At 32.8% G+C, this 18,214-nt stretch overlaps 1 protein-coding gene across 1 annotated transcript in view; it reads right to left on the bottom strand.

The window, feature by feature from the left end:
• Positions 1-624: 624 nt before the first annotated feature.
• Positions 625-18,214, bottom strand: part of LOC138173873 (serine/threonine-protein kinase VRK1) — a 142,523-nt gene continuing 124,933 nt past the window's right edge. Inside the window, exons 12-13 of the mRNA XM_069103951.1 lie at positions 11,441-11,531; positions 625-2,363 (exon numbers count right to left, since the gene is read on the bottom strand). Of these exons, the coding sequence (XP_068960052.1) occupies positions 2,332-2,363; positions 11,441-11,531 (123 nt within the window). The 3' untranslated portion in view covers positions 625-2,331. The remainder of the gene's footprint in view (positions 2,364-11,440; positions 11,532-18,214) is intronic.

The raw sequence follows: 18,214 nt of genomic DNA, 5'->3' as shown, positions 1-18,214 counted from the left end.
GGTGTTACAAATAAACTTGGAACCATAACACTTCCAATGACTAAAATTTGGCATTCTGCAAAAATCAGTGATACTCTCCCCCAAATCATAATTCTCCATTTTGCAAATGGGGGCAACTAGGTGGCACAGTAGAGTGCCAGGCCTGAAATCAGGAAGATCTTTTAAATCTAGACTGAGATACTTACTAACTGTATGTCCTTTTGTAGGTAATTTAACCTTCTTTGCCTCAGTTTCTTCATCGGTAAAAGGAGCTGGAGAAGGGAATAGCAAACCATTCTAGTATCTTTGCCAAGAAAACCCCAAATGGCAGACACAAATGAAAAACAACAACAAAAATTTTGTAAATGGGTGTAAATTGGATCTCTGGGAGGATTTTAAAATATAAAAACACCGATGGCAAAGACTCATTTCATACAGTAGTCTAATATAAAAGCACAAAGCTATTCACAGACCTAAAATTATAATAAATATGAAAATTGGAGAATCATGTTTTTTGTCCCAATTCTAAATTGTGTAACATTTATGATGGATTTATGGACTATATGTTGGAATTATTTGAATTTACTAAAAAATCTCAGTTAATTTTTTTTAAATCTCATTAAGCATACACAAACACATTCAATATATATTCAATACTGTTTAATTCTGAATCATTAAAAATAAAGCTGTGTACATAAGCACTAAAATAAGAAAGGCAAATAATCTCATATAGATGGCTTAGAAGGGTATATATATTTACAAACTATCTCATCAAAGGAGAAATACATCTTAAAACTTCCTCAGATCACCCTAGCTCACAATGAGTTCTTCTAACTGAACTATTTCTAGATCATTTATGTCTTAATACTATTCATTTAGCAATTAATCACATAACTCTTTATAACTTCTTATACAATTATTTAACTTTCATATTATATATTAGTAATAATAGCTAGTATTTAGATAGCACTTTACAAATATCTGTTTTGATCCTAACAACAACTCTGGGAAGTAAATGATATCATCCCTATTTTATACATGAGAAAAGGGAAGCAGATAGAAGTAAAATGACTAATCAAGGGTCATACAGCTAATAAGAGGCTAGGGATGGACTTGAACTTAGGTCTTCCCAATTCCAGGTCCAGTCTTCTATCCACTACACCAACTAGATGCCTGCCTTATCTTCCTAAGTATACTGTATGCTCCTCCAAGGCAAGAACTCTTACCACCAGAGCTTTCTTCTGTCTTCCATAGTGCCAGCTCCTAGCAGAGTGTTGTACACATATTAAGTGCTTAATAAATGATTTACGAAACTGAGTTGTATCAATGCTCATTGTATATTGATATAACATTAAATTGATATATGAAGCAAGTAATGTTTAGAATTACCATTTTTCCTCAAATGCAAGAAACCTTTATTATACCTATCTGTAACCCCTATTTTCTTGGTTGGCTGATAGGCTGTAGTTATATCTGAGGCAAGGTGGTATTGCTTTGGAAGAAAAGAAATACACTTTTAAGTGATGGACTAAACTAGAATGCTAGGGTTTGGGAGACATGTTTCCTTTTGCCACTGACCATAGACCATTCATTTAACACTGCGGTGTATCAGTTTCTCTTTTACAAAATCTGGACAAATATCTATCCTCCCTTCAACCAGGATTTTGTGAAGACAAACGAACTAAGATGAGTATGTTGTCTAACACATAGAGGCCTTTGTATTACCATATAAGACAATATAAAAGGTAAAAATGATCACTAAATTTCAAAGGTACAAATTTACAATAAACTTCAAGGTAAAAAAAAAAAAACGTTTCAAAAACTGAAGGATTTTTTACTTGGAAGAAAAACTCCCTTTTAGAATTCCACAGATAACTAACTCTAACATGGAGGGGAATTGCGGGGAAACCTATACTGGATCAAAATGAAGTTAAGTACATATGAATGCATTACTTTCTCTTCAATATAGCTAAGTATATTGAGAATTTTTCCTTGTAAAACCTCCAAAGCATCAAATTGCTTATACAGTTTTTTTTTAAAGTAACACCTGCTAACATTTAACTTCAGAAATTTAAACATTTTCAGGATGTCACAAAATGCATTAAATGATGATAATATGGTTTGAACATTTCATAAATTGGTCTTTAAAGCATAACAAATTATATGAAGTATTTATTTTAATAAAAATCTTTAAACACTCTTCAAAGACACAAGGATTTAAAAATATTTCCAACACCCTTCCTCCCAAGATTCACATGAAAATTAAACACAACACAAGAAAGGAGAAAAGAATCATTATTGAAAAAAAGGAGAGATGAAGCAAATTCTATATATGGGCTTATTGTATTCATTCTACTTCAGGACTCTCTTTCTGGTTCTTGAACCTTTAAAAATAAGAGAAAAATACAAATTAGGAACCAAAATACAACCCACAATAATGTCTGAGAAAATTACATTCTTATACAAAATTCTACACCTTTAATGCAAACTACATGGAAGGGTAGGAAGTATTTTTGTACAAAAAATAGCTAACACTGCTGAAGTTCTTTTAAGTTTTACAAAATGCTAAGAATATTATCTCATTTGATCCTCACAATAACCTTATGAGTTAAGCATAACAGATATTATTACCTTTATTTTATAGATGAGGAGAGAGGAGAAGTGGGGAAAAGAAAGATGGAAAGGGAGAGTGAGAGAGTCAATTTTCTATGTATAGGTTTACTAGGAATCTGAATTACATAGAATATTCCTGGGCTTATACAGGTATAAAAAAATGGAAGAATTATTTAAAATTAAAATTTATTACAAAATTTAAGGATTAATACTACAAAATATAAACAGCAGCCCAGAGTTAGGTAAGAATAAAAAGCCACATTTTATACCAAGAGTATTTTTCAGGCAAGAAATCTCAAATGACAGTTCCTACTTAACTACCCTTACAATAAGTTGGGCAGTAAATCAGAGAAGAATGCTATTAAAGATTTGGAGGTGCAAATTTGTGAACAAGCACCTATCACCACGATCAACTACATTAGTTAATAAAACAAATTTTCTCCTCATTTTGTTAATACAAGATAAACATCAGAGTGAAAACAATTCTGTAGTTCAAAATAAAAAATTGTATTAAAGAGATTAGTCTTCCTTCTTGAAACGTACAAGCTATTATTTATGTCCTGGACACAAATAATATATCTTCTATGACATATACCTAACAAGAACCAGATATTAAATGTTTTCTACATGACAGACTTGACCACTCAAAATAAATTTTTATTTTAAAATTTTATTGATGTGCTTGGGTTTTACACAACCCATATTTCCCAACATACTCTTCTTTTCTTTATCCTGCAAAGAACCATCCCCTATAACATCTTAAAAGGAGAAGAAAAATGGTTTGGCAAAATTAACCAATAATTAATCAAGATATTCTATGAAGTATTCCAAACCTGTGGTCACTCTTACTGCTAAAAAAAAGGGAGGGATGTTCTCATATCTATAAATTGGGACCAATCTAGTTCATTATGATTTCATAACATTCAATTTATTATTGTCTTGTTGCTCTATTCATTTACATTGTTGTCACCAAGTGACTATATTTATTTCTGATTCTGCTAAGTTTACTTTGTCACAGTTCAGATAAGTCTTTTAATGGTTCTCTATATTATTCATCATATTCATTGTACTTCTATCTTTATGGGCACTGAATCAGATTTTTTGTCTATTCTGTAGTCATTTTGAATAGGACTTCCATTTCTACTATTTTCTCCTAGATTTATTGCAATAATACTGCTGTATCAGAAAGGCTGTTAATTTCTCTGGGTTTGTTTCATGTACTTTACTGAAAGTTTCTCAATAAGTTTCTCTTCTGATTTTTTGAGGATTTGCTACACAAAATATCATGCTACTAGTAAATAAGGATAGTTTTGTCTCTTTCTTGACTATTTTTTATTACTGTTAATATTTCAAATTTTCTGTCAAATAAAGAGTGGGGTTAAAGGGTAGGTCTGCTTTATTCCTATATTTATAGAAAAGTTTCCCCTCTGTACATGATGCTAGTTTTTTATTATTGTTGTTGTTTGTCTTTTATGACATCATAATCATGGTGTCTTAACTTGCATTTAAATTGGATTTGAGTGAGGCAGAGCTATGCAGTCATCAGCCTTGCTCCTTCCTCCAGGGTCACTGGAGTCCAGTGGCAAAACAAAGGTCAAAACAACTGGCAATAACTCAGGATGCAGCGGGTGACCTTGGCCTTTCTTGGGAAGAGTATTAAATATGGTTGGAAAGGTTGGGTGATTATATATATGCATGCCACTATATATTCCCATATAGATGAATAGTCTGAATCAAATTAAAACAGAACATACAATACAAATAAATTCCTAGGACAAGGCTGAAACTAACCTAGTACTTATCATTTCACACTTTCAAAACCTGCTGATTTGTCCTTATCATCTCTACTTGTAATAATACAAAAAGAATAAAATTTCAATAGAGGGCCAAAGATTTAAAGCTAGAATGGAATTTACAAGTCAGCTAGTCAAATTTTAGTTATATTTAAAAAGGTTCTTCTCTAGATGTTTGTAGTTTTGCTTTTTCTTTTTTGGCAAAAATGAATGTTGTACTTTGTTGAAGGTTTTTTTTTTTTTCCCATTTCCTATAACTGTTAATATAATAGTGTGATTTGTTTTGAATGACTATGTTGTTTTCCTAATTCCTAATCAAATAATCTTTGCTTGCCTGCTATCAATCCAACTTGATCATAACGAATACATTACCTATACATATGTTGCTATAGACATTTATTGTCTTTATTTTTAATTTTTGAATTACTTATTAATAATATCAAACTATAGTTCTTGCTCTACTTTATACTTCCCTGGTTTCAGTATTAGGAGTACATTTTTTGTTTCCTTTTTGATTTTTGAAAATAATTGATGTCATGTGGGAATCAATTATTCTTTTAAAAGTCTGGCAAAACTCTCTTGTATATGAAAGAGACTAGGGAGACCAGGACCGCTTCCCTATTTTGGTCATTCCTTACAACTACTTCAACTTCCTTTTTGAAAACTTAATTAAAATCTCCATTTGGTGTTGTGTATTTTGTATTTTTGTAGATAATCCTCTATTTCTTTTAATATTTAGTGTTGCTGACATACAACTATAGCAGGTTCTTTTCTTTTCTCTTTTTTGCTTTTTTGAGGGGGTTGAGTAGGCAATTCGGGTTAAGTGACTTGCCCAGGGTCACATGGTTAGTTTTGTGTTGTGTTTGAGGTCACATTTGAACTCAGGTCCTCCTGACTCCAGGGCTGGTACTCTATTCACTGCGCCACCCAGCCACCCCTATAGCAGGCTCTGATCACTTTTATGTCTTCTATATTATGATTTTTACATTGTTCAGTTTTGGTTAATTCAATTTTGATCCCTCTTTCTAAGAAGATTAGATATGATTGTATATATTTTGTTAGTATTTTCAAAGAACTAAATTTTAAGTTTTCTTTCTTAAGTCTATTATATTTTTGTTTCTGGTTAATCTCCCCTCTAATTTTCAAAATGCCCTCTTTTCTCAAAGATATTTTTGCTGAGGATTGCTTTAGCTTTATTGTATTCCTATTATGTTTTAATTGTTTTTTCTATTCTCTGATTCACTCATTATACATTGTTAAGGTTGCATTTAAATCTGATGTTTTGTTAATACTTCCTCTATCTTTAAGTACTAATTGCACTAATGTACATAAAGGATATGCTTAGTATTTCTACTTTGTAAAATTTATTTATTATTTCTTTGTGTCCTACACAGTTTTTTAAAGGTATAATGTGGTCCTGAGAAATGTTTATTTGTCTACATTCCTACTCAGACACCATAAGTTTTTTAGTTCTAAATTCTCCCAACTATATGTTCAATTCTATTTTTCCCTTTGCTTATCTTTTTTAGATTTATCTAGATCTGGAAGAAGTACTTCAGTGCTTCCTATGACTGTGCTCCTATCTATATCTTTTTGAAATTAGGTTAACTTTTAATTTATAAATTTAAAAAGTTATTTGGTACATGCTTAGTATTAGTATAGTTCTTGTTTATAGCTATTAATGTTAGCAAGCTCTTTTTCCTTGTTTTTATTTTTTCCTTTCCCTCTGTGATTAGTTTTAGCAAAATAGCTAGCATGTATATAGCACCTACTATGTACTAAGTACTTTACAAATATTATCTCATTTAATCTTCACAAAAATCCTAATTTTATGCTAATCTATGCCCACAGCTACTCTCCCAGTAAACTGTACATGTTTAACTTCTCTCTAGACATGGATTTTAAATAATTGATTTTTCTTGCATTTATGTATTTTTTTCTTCCTCTCTTGTCCCATCACTTTTTCCCTTCAACTAAGAGGTTAGTCCAAAATCTTCCTGCCACTTATTTTCATTTGATTTTACTTTCACTTATTTTATTTTCGTGAGATCTTCTTTGTTTTGTTCCCTTCATTATTTCTTTTTCTTCCAGTGTATTGTGAATTTTCTGATGTTTTATACATTCATGTTTTCCTTCTTTATTCTACGGCCTTCATGGGTTTAAAGCTCCTGGAGTACTAGGTTTAAGGTCCCACTTCCAACAAATTTCTATGTTACTGCCTTTATAGATCTTGCCTTATTCTCCCTATTTTACCCTTTGTTCTTCCTCACTCTTAGAAATATCAACTTGTGAGTGTAGTAACATCAGAAATAGTGCTATTGTAGAAACTGCCATGTGTCCCAAATCCTGCAGCCAAGCCCTACTCTGTGCCCACCACAATCCAACTCCTTCTCCTTCCCTCTTCTTACTGCTATGTTCCCCTCACTGTTCTGGGTACCAGCTGTCCTCAGGAGTGGCCTCCCAATGCACAAACTCCTTCAGGTGACGGCTTCTAGCTTCAGTTTCAGAGACACGTCTCCTCTCCCAGGTGAGTACTCTTGTACAATATCATCACTGCTTCTCTCACCGGGTTAAGGCTAGACCCTTGTATGAATCCCTTCTGTTTTACCCACATCCTCACTCGCTTGGAGACTTACTGGAATTACCTTTAGCTCATTGTTCCTCTACAGATTTGGTATCACTCCTTACCATCTGTTCCCTATTTTCCCTCTCTCCATTTACGCAACTTCCATTCTGCAAAAGATAAAGATTCACCTGTAGGAAGGTCAGGGGCCTTAATTTTTCAGTTCACTTCTTCTATCAGATTCCTTATGTTCCATTAAGTCTTTTCCTCATTTCTTTGTTTTATCCTTTAATGATTTCTTAAATCACTCTTTCAAACTTGCCATAACAAGTCTATAATAATAATTTTGCCAGATTTTCCACCACTTTGGTATTTTTGCATTTCAAATCTGTTAATTTCTCTTTCCCTTCTTTTGAGATTCTCCTTCATATAGCCAAATTGTTTCTAATCCATTCACTAAAATAAAAATTCTGGATTGAGAGTTCTAATTTATGAGCTACATTCATTCCTAATTTCTTCTGGATTTTACTTCTTTTTTGAATGAATCTGGAGGTTCCTGTTTCATGCTCTCTTGAGAAGCCAAACATCATTTGCTTTCCTTAATATACTATTTAGAAGGAGAGCTTTGTATTCTTTGAAGTTTACTCATTCTTCCTTCTGGTTTTAGGATCTCTTATTGATTTGCTTACCTGTTGGGTTTCTGAGGTGCTTACTTCTGATAGCTTTAATATTTCAGCCTTTTATAAAATATTACCCATTACTCACTTTCTGGCTTCATGCTTTTGCTGGTGAGTTGACTCCCAAGGTTAAGGTATAAATATGCCTTAGTTTCTTCTCACTGGGGGAGTTAAAAAGTTTGCTGGCCCAGATCCCCTTCCCTAAGTAACTTCTGGATAAGCATGGTAAAGACCAGGTGGCTTTTAGAACCCTTTCCTTCAGGCCTGATTCAACCATTTGCACTGGCATCCTTTCTGCTTCCTACTCCACTCAAGTGACACTTCTTGCAGAGTGCAGGGTATACAGGCAAAGTCATTTAGCAAAGCAAATCCTATTTGAGAGTTGAGCTCTGAACAAGTTTGCTTGTGTTCCTGCTATGGATATATGGAGGAGAAGCTGGTGAGTGAGATGCACTGAGTAAACACTCTACTAGAAATTTTAAAATTCATAAAGGATTTTTCCCTGTCAGGAATTCTTTCTCCTATGGTTAAGTATAGCTGTAATTTCTATTACAAAATTCATTGAGAGGAGATATGTGAAGATATCTGTAACAGTTGTGCTGGAGCCAGCTTATAGTTGGTAAGAGTTCATCTGATAAAATTTTCAGTGTAATCATTTATACCCCAGAAATCAGTAAACATTACAAATCAGTTTCATTTATTATTTTGTTGATTGTCTAGACTTAATAAAGTAGTGGAGAAAATGTTAATAATGTAAAATTAAACATAAAAGTGCTTCCTACATTTTCAGAGAGCTAATTGTTAAACATTTACCATCATACCACTGATGTTTGGAGACCATGATTAATTTGTCATCTGCCTCATCATGTAACCCAAAGGTGATATTTTGATCATTTTTAAAATTGTTTTTTTACTTCCTCTTCAAAATTTCAAAAGCAATTTCAAAATAATCTATTTAAAGCAAGCTTCTAGGGGCAGCTAGATGGGAGTATTAGATAGAGCACTGGCCCTGAAGTCAGGAGGACCTGAGCTAAAATCCAGTCTCTGACCAGACACTTGACACGTACTAGCTGTGTGAACCTGGGCAAGACTTAACCCCAATTGCCTCACCAAAAAAAAAAAAAAAACCAAACCAAACAAATAAATAAAGCTTCTAATCTGTAAAGTGCCTTCAGTATAATTTTATTCTTAATGGGCTTCCATAACCTACAGTATAGTGAGGCTCAAGATTGATTAATCACTGATACTTTATTTTTACAATATATCCTTCCTTTTACTTAATATATTACTGGCCACATCTTGTCATCACCAATAGTGGGTACAAATAATATTGGAGACTTACAATACCTGTGAATTCTAACATTTTTCCAGAGTGCCAATTCTAATGGTTATGTGGGTAAAATGGTCCAGAAAAGCCTAATTCTATGAAGTTCTAAAAAAAGTATTTTTGTTTTTGTTCTAACATAAATTACAATCATTTCTAATATTCACTATTACCGATAAAATTTACAAAAGTATTCCAAATAAATGTTAAGAAAATGTGTAAAACTCAGTGTTTGAAAAAGGGAAAAGGCATTTCAACATGATTATGAAATATATAATAAAAGCTGAAATTCATTGACATTTGGTTTTGTTTTTTTTTCTTGAAAACATCTTTGTTCCACCAAAAATATAATGCAATTAATCTCTTTGTTTAGTTCTGGTCCCAAAGTTCAAGATTTAAAAAAAAATAACTTCTATAATAGGAGAGAGTAAAGCATACATACATATGTACATATACATATTATAGTATTATTAACCAATTTTTACTACAATTCTGAAAAAATAAGCACAGATAGGGAATAGATTGTACATGATTTTTAAAGTTTATTTTGTGTTGGGGGGGAGTGTATTTTTAGCCAAAAAAAAAAAATCTCAATTGGTAAAAATTATCTCACATAAAAATAAAAGTATTAGAGAACTGTGTTCTTGAGAACAAACCCAATCACCCCCCTCTCTTTTTTAGTGAAAAACCTGAACAATACACATTTTGAAAGCTTTCAGAATATGTTCTTACACAATGGACCACCAACTATTCAAAATGAGTTTAGGTATATCAAGGAAATAATACATATTTTTAAATGGTCTAAATAGATATTAAAAGAAAGCTGCTCCCATTTTGCCTTGTATAGCCTTCTAAAAGATCCCATGGTGAGCAAAATCTCCTACCATATTATAAACTACAAATTGTGATTGAAAATAAAATTGTTAATGAAGAAACTGACATTTCTAGAACTACTGATGGAGGTAACTGTACTCTTGAAATACTTTTGTGGCACTAGATGTGAAAGCCTCAAAACATAAAATGAATTGTATTATGTATACAGCAAAACAAAATGGAAGTGTGTTCTCTTTCTATCTAAAGTTTTCTTCACCTGGTGAATGAGGTTAAATCTCTCTCCTCAGAATGTCCCTCTCAAGTAGCTGCCATCACTGTGCCATCTCAGTTGAAGTTTATTTGAACACTTGGATATCAGATTATCTTAATTAGTCTGCTATTTCAGAAAAAAGATAAGCTACTGAGGAAAAATGGACATTTAGATTCAACAAACCAAAATGCTAATTTGATTATAGAAAAATTTGGTTAAAATCTCTCAACTAAATTAATTAATTAAAAGAACTTCTCAACTCAGAGTTATTTCAACCAATTTCAAGTTTCTAATATCAAATATCTAAATTGCTTCCCAACTTCAGAAGCATTTATTCCTATTCTTTCCCCCAAGCCCTTGCTATTTCTTTGGTTTAGAAAAGGTATATAAAATCCAGCTTTACAACTGAAACTTCAATTAAATAAAAACGCTCCTAATTTACTTTATATGTAAACCAGATGTGTATACATGGATAACTATAGTTAAGAACAACCATGTGAGTTTCCTATATGTTTATGGAAAAATTTAAGGTTTCTAAAAATGAATATTCCTCTCTTTAGTATTACTCCTAAATTCTTCTTCCACTCACTGTTATAGCTGCTGCTGCTAGTCTCTGTCTGAGATATGCCTCGATGCAGTGATCCTTCGAATGTATCACTTTCTAATAGCAAAATGAACAAGACAAGGAAGGAGAAAAACAGTGGGAAGATAGAAGATGGCAAGAGGATGTTACCCTCCACAGTGTTAACTTCATTATATGTATATGTATACTTTCCATATGAGCTATCTCAAGTATACATATGAGTGCTGTTCAAAAATACAAAAGGATTAGGTAATAAATGAGAGATTGGTTGTGAATGAAAAGTTAGGGATAATGTTCAGGGTATATTCAGGTTTCAGGAAGAGCAAACATCTACCAAGTTTTCCCACAAAATATCTATGAATGGATAAACAATTAATTTGACCATAAGAACACATATAGAGTATTACATAAATATTGCTTAAACTGTAGCTCTGAGAACGCTTTTTGAGATACCTTATATGACTGATGTTTTTAAAGTAACAGTTCAAAGTAATGACAAATATGCTGATAGAACTCTTAAGTTGCAAAGGAGAGGTAAGGAAGAGTTGGCTTCCTCAAGTGTAAAATAGAGAAAGTACTTACCCTATCTAAACCAAATGGCTATTGTGAGGATTAGATTAGATACTGCATGGGAAAGCATTCTGAAAATTACAAAATGCTATGAATATTTAGTGTTTTTATTAAGAAAACTACTTTCATGGCAAACAATTTTAGCATAAAAAGTTAATACTTTCACATAAACAGATGTTTTCAATACTTGTCTATGATAAGAAAATCCAAGTGTCAAGTACAGAAGAAGTAAAGGAAGTTTGTGTTCAACTTACGAGTTTGAGTTCCCTCCAATATATTTTCACGTGGAATTTCCATATCTTCAGCACTTGATGCTATGCTTTCCTCTACCTCTTTCTTTCGCTTCTAATGTAAAAAGAAAGAGATATTGGTCTGACAGGAGAATAAATGAATAGATAGATTTGCCACATCATAGTAATATAAGTAGTATATGTAGCTTATTGAAAGCATATTATAATCACATCTCTAATCTCTTATCTACATTATCTCTCTAGTATAGGAAGAGTAATCTCAATATTTATACATCGAAACTATTCATTCATTCAGCATTTTAAGTACTTACTATGAATAAGGAATTGTGCTACATGCAAAACAAACAGAATACAAATATGTTATGTAATCTATAAAATATTATTAAATTTATTTTACAGTTCTGGAACTGAGGCTCAAAAAGAGAATGCGATTAGCCTCTGGGCACACATGAAGCCACATACAACGTATCTCTTTTAAAATACTGTAGTACAAAGATACTTTTATTTTTTTACTGCTAACTTTTTATTAACCTTACTTCATACCTGGAGGAGGAGATCACTTTTTATAAGAAACTATTACGCATTTACTTGTTTTATCTATCATAAAATATCACTGACTAATCAAACAGAATTAGTGGAAGAATTCTGGTCAACTATCATTTATAAAGCGCTTACTATGTGTGTCAGGCACACATGTGTTGTCACAACAAGTGCTGGTTATACAAAGAAAGGCAAAAACCAGTTGGGTTGTCAGAAAGTTCACATTCTAAAACAGGGAACAATGAGCAACTATGTACAAACAAGATATATACCAAGTGCATGAAAAGCAATCTCAGAGGGAAAGCAATCTTAGAAGGAAGACATTACTAGTCAAGAGGACTTGGATAGGACTCCAAATGGTAACTTTTAGGTTTTTGTTACAAAGTACTTTGTCAAAACTCTGCCAAACTTGAATAACAAGCCTTAATATTTTCCTCACAAAATAATGGTTTGTTTAGATTTAAAGATAGATGCTGCCTGCTCCTAAATTCTCAAAATGGGTTTCATCTTTAAATCTTTTCCCATCTTCTTTCTTCCAGTTGATTCATATAGTCACAAGCTAATTTAGACACTCTGTTTTCATTCTTTTCTATTCCTGCTCCTGCTACATTTGTATTACTTGGTTCATTTAGTGTCTTACATTTATTTATTTCTTTTTTAAGGTATGAGAACCAATAGAAGTTTCAAAAACTTCTCAGCTTGGATTTTTTTGCAATGTGAATTTTAGAAATATCTAAAAGTCCAAATATTATACCAGTGCATAGTATCCCTAATTTTCATAGTAACCTTGTCCATTTACATCATTTGGTAAATAATTCAATACACACAAAATCTCACTATCCCAGAGTATAACCAATATCCTCATTTATATTTTCTAGCAATTAACATTAAGTTAAACTTTTTCTGAATCCTTTTTTTTTTTTTTGCTTCAGGCCATTTTTGTACAGCTATAAAAAAGTCTAACACCTGCTGACAGCACATTGTTATTTTTCCTAATGGCAACCATGGGTTCTATTCCAAAGAGAACTACATGTGAAAGCTGAACTCTATTCAAGCCACACTATCTTAAAACCTCCAAATGGACAGAACTGTTATTATCTGCTGTATTACAATTAATCCAACTGTTTCAAAAATATTCTTAAGGTAGCTATGGAAAGATTAAAATACAGACAGAAGTATGTATGTATGTATGATTATGTATGTATGCATGCATGTATGTATGAATGTATATATAATGTTCCAAAAGGATATAAATGAAAAATGCAAAAATAACAACTTGACTAAGCTTTAAGAAACTTCAAGTGGCATTCATTTAACAGCTCAGTATACAGAGGTATTACTTTACTAAAATAGCTTTAAGAGTGGTTAGAACTTCACGTAACTGATGAGAGAAGGGGAGAGTGCCTTACATCTTTCTTTTTCCAAAGTGTTGCTTCATGATTACCATCTAAACCCTGCTGGGCTGAACAGATTGGTTCGATAATTACATACAATAACTGCAGTGGGCAGGTAACCCTCAGCTGGCACAGGGCAGCTCCCCTGTGAGAACTTCCATATGCAAACTGCACTGATGGAGTGCATTAGGTACATCTTTCCTGCCGGTGCACAGGCCTGATTAACGCCAGCCAAGACTCCAAGGTTAGCATGTCAGCAGATTTGTGATGCATTAGGCAGGAATAAACACAGACACTTTTGTTCATTCTGATCAAAATTAAGGAGGAATATTTCAGCACTGTATTGCTTTCCACACAAGAGAGAATACATTTCTCCAGGTTGTAACAGGGCAAATTTTAAATACTCATCACCAAAAAAACCAATATCCAATAAATTCTACACAAATGCATAATATATCTACCTTATTTTCAAGTTTATTTAATAAAAATGTAACTTTACTCATCCTGATGCAGGTGAATAACATGGTAATGGAAATCAGACATCATTTATCCAACAAAGGAAACATGTGTATTCTATGCTGTATATGTTAGGTAAAATACAGTGAATTCTACTAATCCACATTTCAGGTATGCATCTTATTCCCAACTTTTCCTTATGCAGGAAGTTTGAACTATTGATTTCTCCAGTTAAAAGTCTAAAAAAAACCCTGCAAATTTAATAGCAGTATTATTTATCAGTATTACAATCAATAAACAGTATCAAATACTGGCTTAGCATGCATCTGAGTATAAAGCCAAAGATTCTATGATTTATCACTTCTTCTGATGACCTAAAAGTGTTACACTGGCATTACTTCTCAATTGTCTCTGGTGTCAGCTAGTAAGTATTCTACTTTCCTATGTACAGGGAAAGAAACTGAGGTACTTTAACTTTTGGGATATTAACTGAGGTCAAATATCTTTTTACAAGTTCAGGATTTAAGTCTGGTGTGGCTGGACTCATAGTCCATTTTCTCCTCTGTATTAGAAAAGCATAGCTAAATATTATATTATATACACTACAGAAAAAAATTTTAAATAAACAAATGAAAAATCAAATTAACATTCATATTCTTAAAATCTGTTTTACTACCACTAAAACTTCAAATAAAGATGCTTTGGAATTATGTGCTTTAGTACTACATTTTTAGGAATTGTGACATTATGCTTAACTAAAATTTGGTTATATTGTAGTTACCCATTTTCAAAGGGGAAGCTGGAAGGCAAATTGGTTAGTTGTATTTAGCAGGATGGCTTACTAAGAGTATGAACAACTGACTGAAAGAAGAGATAAATATAGACAAAGTTGTTTTTAACTGAAGAGAATAAAAATTCTCGCGTGTATAAAAGATAGGCAGGGTTCCCATTTATTTGTTTCTAAAAATCCAACATTATAGATCGACAGATCATTATTGAACTGTCTCAATGTTTATGAACTTCCAATCAGACTTGAGAAAGAAGGGAAATGGGAAGATATCTTATGTTATATAAGTCTGAGGAAAAATATATTTTAATCGAGGTAAAATATGCAAAAATGAGTTAAGGTGGAGAGGGAGTAAGGGGAAGATAATGCATTAAAAAGAGAAAAATATTCATCCTTCTAATAGAATCAAGTTGAAAAGAGCCTTTTTAAATTCCACAAAAGTGAAGATTAGAAATGAACTTTTAAGTTCAACAAAATAACAATATAAATAGCAGTAACATCACCTTAGTTGTTCTCCAAAATTAGGGAGTAATTCCAGATTTTTCTTCCTGTCTTTGACCTAACATTATGTCCCTAGAACTGCCAATAATTTTGTAAATTGAGCAAAGATCAGTCTCAACATAACCTCCCCTCCCCCCAAAAAAGCAAAAGAGAGCAGTATTTCAAAACTGGTAGAAGAGGCTCTTGCTCCTACCATCGATTTATGTCCTTCCTTATTTTTTCAACCTCAGATTTTCAAATGTATTTCAGGTATTGAGATCTAATTATTAGGTCTGGATACAAACAGAAAAAATGTATAGATTAACTTTTTTTTCCCTCCATATATATATGGGAAAAAATACATGTTAGAGCCGCTTAAATTCACTGCACAAATTAATGCATTAATTTGCAAATTGATGTGTTTTGAATTAAATAAAAATTATTACAGTCTGAATTCATACATACTCATCTTCCAAGGAAACAGAAAAAGAGCTATATCATTTCTCCTACAAAAAGACTGCAGAGTAGGTAGATGAAAGTAGAATTCCATTTTACAAGCCAAGAAAGCATGGTTTAATTTGCTTACTGTAACAATTAGAAGTGGCATAGGAACTAGAACTCAGAGCTCTTTATTTTTAGTCCAGTTTTCCTTCCTTCTACTAGACTATGCTGCCTCCCTGTGTAGCTTTTTAATATTTTTTCATTTTTTTTAAATGATTTTAAAGGATTAAAAGGGAAATTGCTATAGTGCTACATAATATTATATACATACTATGGTTTCAAGAAACAGAGTGAGCTTAGAGGACACAGCCCGAAGTCCCTCAAAACTCACACATTATTTAGTTGACATTATGTAATTGAAGATATATTTTAAGAAAAAAGTCACAAAGACATAATTAAGAGAAGAAATGAGAAGGGAGTAAAGGGATCAAACTGCAAATTGAAGAACAAATGAAGGAAGAGAATAAAGATATTTTAATATATTTTAATTGAAAACTTATTTTTTTAATGATTTTTAGTGGAAAGGCCCAAAATAAGAAAATAGAAAATTATTTTTCTGCAATAACACATACCCCTTGTCTGACATCACCAAAGAAATCTTTTTATATCAATAATACCTATGAATAGAAAAGTATTAGCTTAATGAGGGCTCCATCTGTGGAGCCCAGAGCCTGGCTCATGCTATTTGTGAAGCCTCAAGTAAATCATTCAAGCTCCTCCAACCTTAGTTTCCTCAACTACAAAATGAAGGGGTTGGCCCTGATGTTATCTGAGGCCCTTCCACGTCTGGATCCATGGCAATCTTGTACTACAATACTAAAACACAGATACAAATGGAAGCCCTTCTTGGACAGCTATCCTCAAGGTTTATATCACTGAATACCTCCTAAGTAAGATGCTTTAAAATAAGGTAATCTGAGTTCTTCAAAAAAAATAATATGCAGCTAAAATATAGCAGGAAGAGATCTTAAGGATCATCTAATCCTATCTTTTTATTTTAGAGAGGAGGAAATCGAGGCCAAAAAGGAAGTTACTTAAATGGGTTCATATCAAGTATCCCAAAAGTCTTAGTGCAGTTTTAAGCTACATACTTTTGGAATACGCTGCATAGAGAGTAAATGGCAGAGCAAGGACTTGAACTCAGGTCTTCAGAATCTAAGATGAGAGTCTTGTCTACTACTTTATACATATTCATGAACTCAAATATGCCAACTTCCAATTGGGTAAATCAGCATGTAGTTTTCTTTCTATGTTTTAAATTCATTCCTTCAACAAAAATTTGGAAACCTTTAATTATATGTAGAAGTGAACCTGGGTTTCACAAAGGCTTATGCAGGCCAAGAAAAAATATCCACAGTTCATGTCACTGTATAATACTGAAGTAGACCTACCAAACATGAAATTCCACTTTAGCACAAAGATCCAATTTCCACAAAATAGCATTAAGTGGTCAATTCTAGATTACTCAGGAGTCTTTCTGTCAGTTTTTCACTTAAAACTCTTTCCTGCTCTCTGCCTTTTAGACAAATTTTACTGCTTTCTCCCTTCACAAGACATTAAGAAGTAGCAAAATTCAAATTATTCAATTTTGCTTCTCATTAACAATTCTTACAAAAAACCTGATGGTAGAATATACAGAAATAGTATTTAAACTGAAGGCTTTGCATTATCTGTGAATTTCAATCATTTGTGCTACTTCCATTACCTTATCTGGAAACATCATCAAAATAATTGTTTATTGCAATAAGTGTGAATTAAAAACATAGGGTCTATAACTTGTAGACTCTGCCAGAATATTATCATGGGAAAACTCTCTACTGGCTGGCAGCCAGGTAATGCTGTTCCATAGGCACGAAAATACTTTTGGGCAAATGTAAGCTATCCTGAATTCACAGCATAGCATAAATTGTCTAACAATGTTAAGTGGTTTATTACTAAACAGTTATATTACTTCAAGTTTCCTTTAATTCTGTACCCTATTGATGTGATACTGTTGATAGGAAACAAGGAAGTTTTAAAGGGGTTGGGGAAATAATGAGCAGTCTTAGACCTGTTGAGTTTGAGATGACTATGGGGCATGTGGGAAGGGTCTAACAGGCAGCTGGTGAAAGAACAGAGCTTAGGAAAAAGATTAAAGGTGACTATGTACAATCTATGTGCAGAGAGATGACAAAGAACCCCAGGGAGCTGATGAAATCAGTGAAGAAGAGATGAAGTATAGAGCAGTAATACAGCAGCAGAATTACAGTCAGGAAGATCTGGGATCAAATCCTATCTCAGATACTGTTTTACCCCAAGCAAATCATTTAACTACACAGCCTCAATTTTATCTCTAAAATGAAAGAGGCCTCTAAGGCCTTTTCTAGGTCTAAATCTATAAGCCCCACAGCGAAAGACGACCCTCGACAGAGAATCAGGGTGACAACTAGGGCTCAATATATGACTGATGGTATAGGAAAGGAAACTGAGAAGGAATGGGCAGAGAGGTAGGAGAATCAGGTGTTAGCAATGACAAAGATGAAGAGGAGAGTGTCCAAGAAGAGTAAGAAGGACTAAGATGGGGGGAGGGGGGTGTAAGGGTTATGGGATTTAAAGATCTCCCATGCCCCATGGACGTGC

This window comes from Petaurus breviceps, unplaced genomic scaffold (genome assembly GCF_028583685.1).
Source record: "Petaurus breviceps papuanus isolate PSGF00001 unplaced genomic scaffold, PetGlider_PUasm1.0 66, whole genome shotgun sequence".
NCBI classification, from domain to species: domain Eukaryota; kingdom Metazoa; phylum Chordata; class Mammalia; order Diprotodontia; family Petauridae; genus Petaurus; species Petaurus breviceps.
The sequence above is the reverse complement of the archived record's forward strand: the minus strand, read 5'-3'. Positions and strand labels throughout refer to the sequence as shown.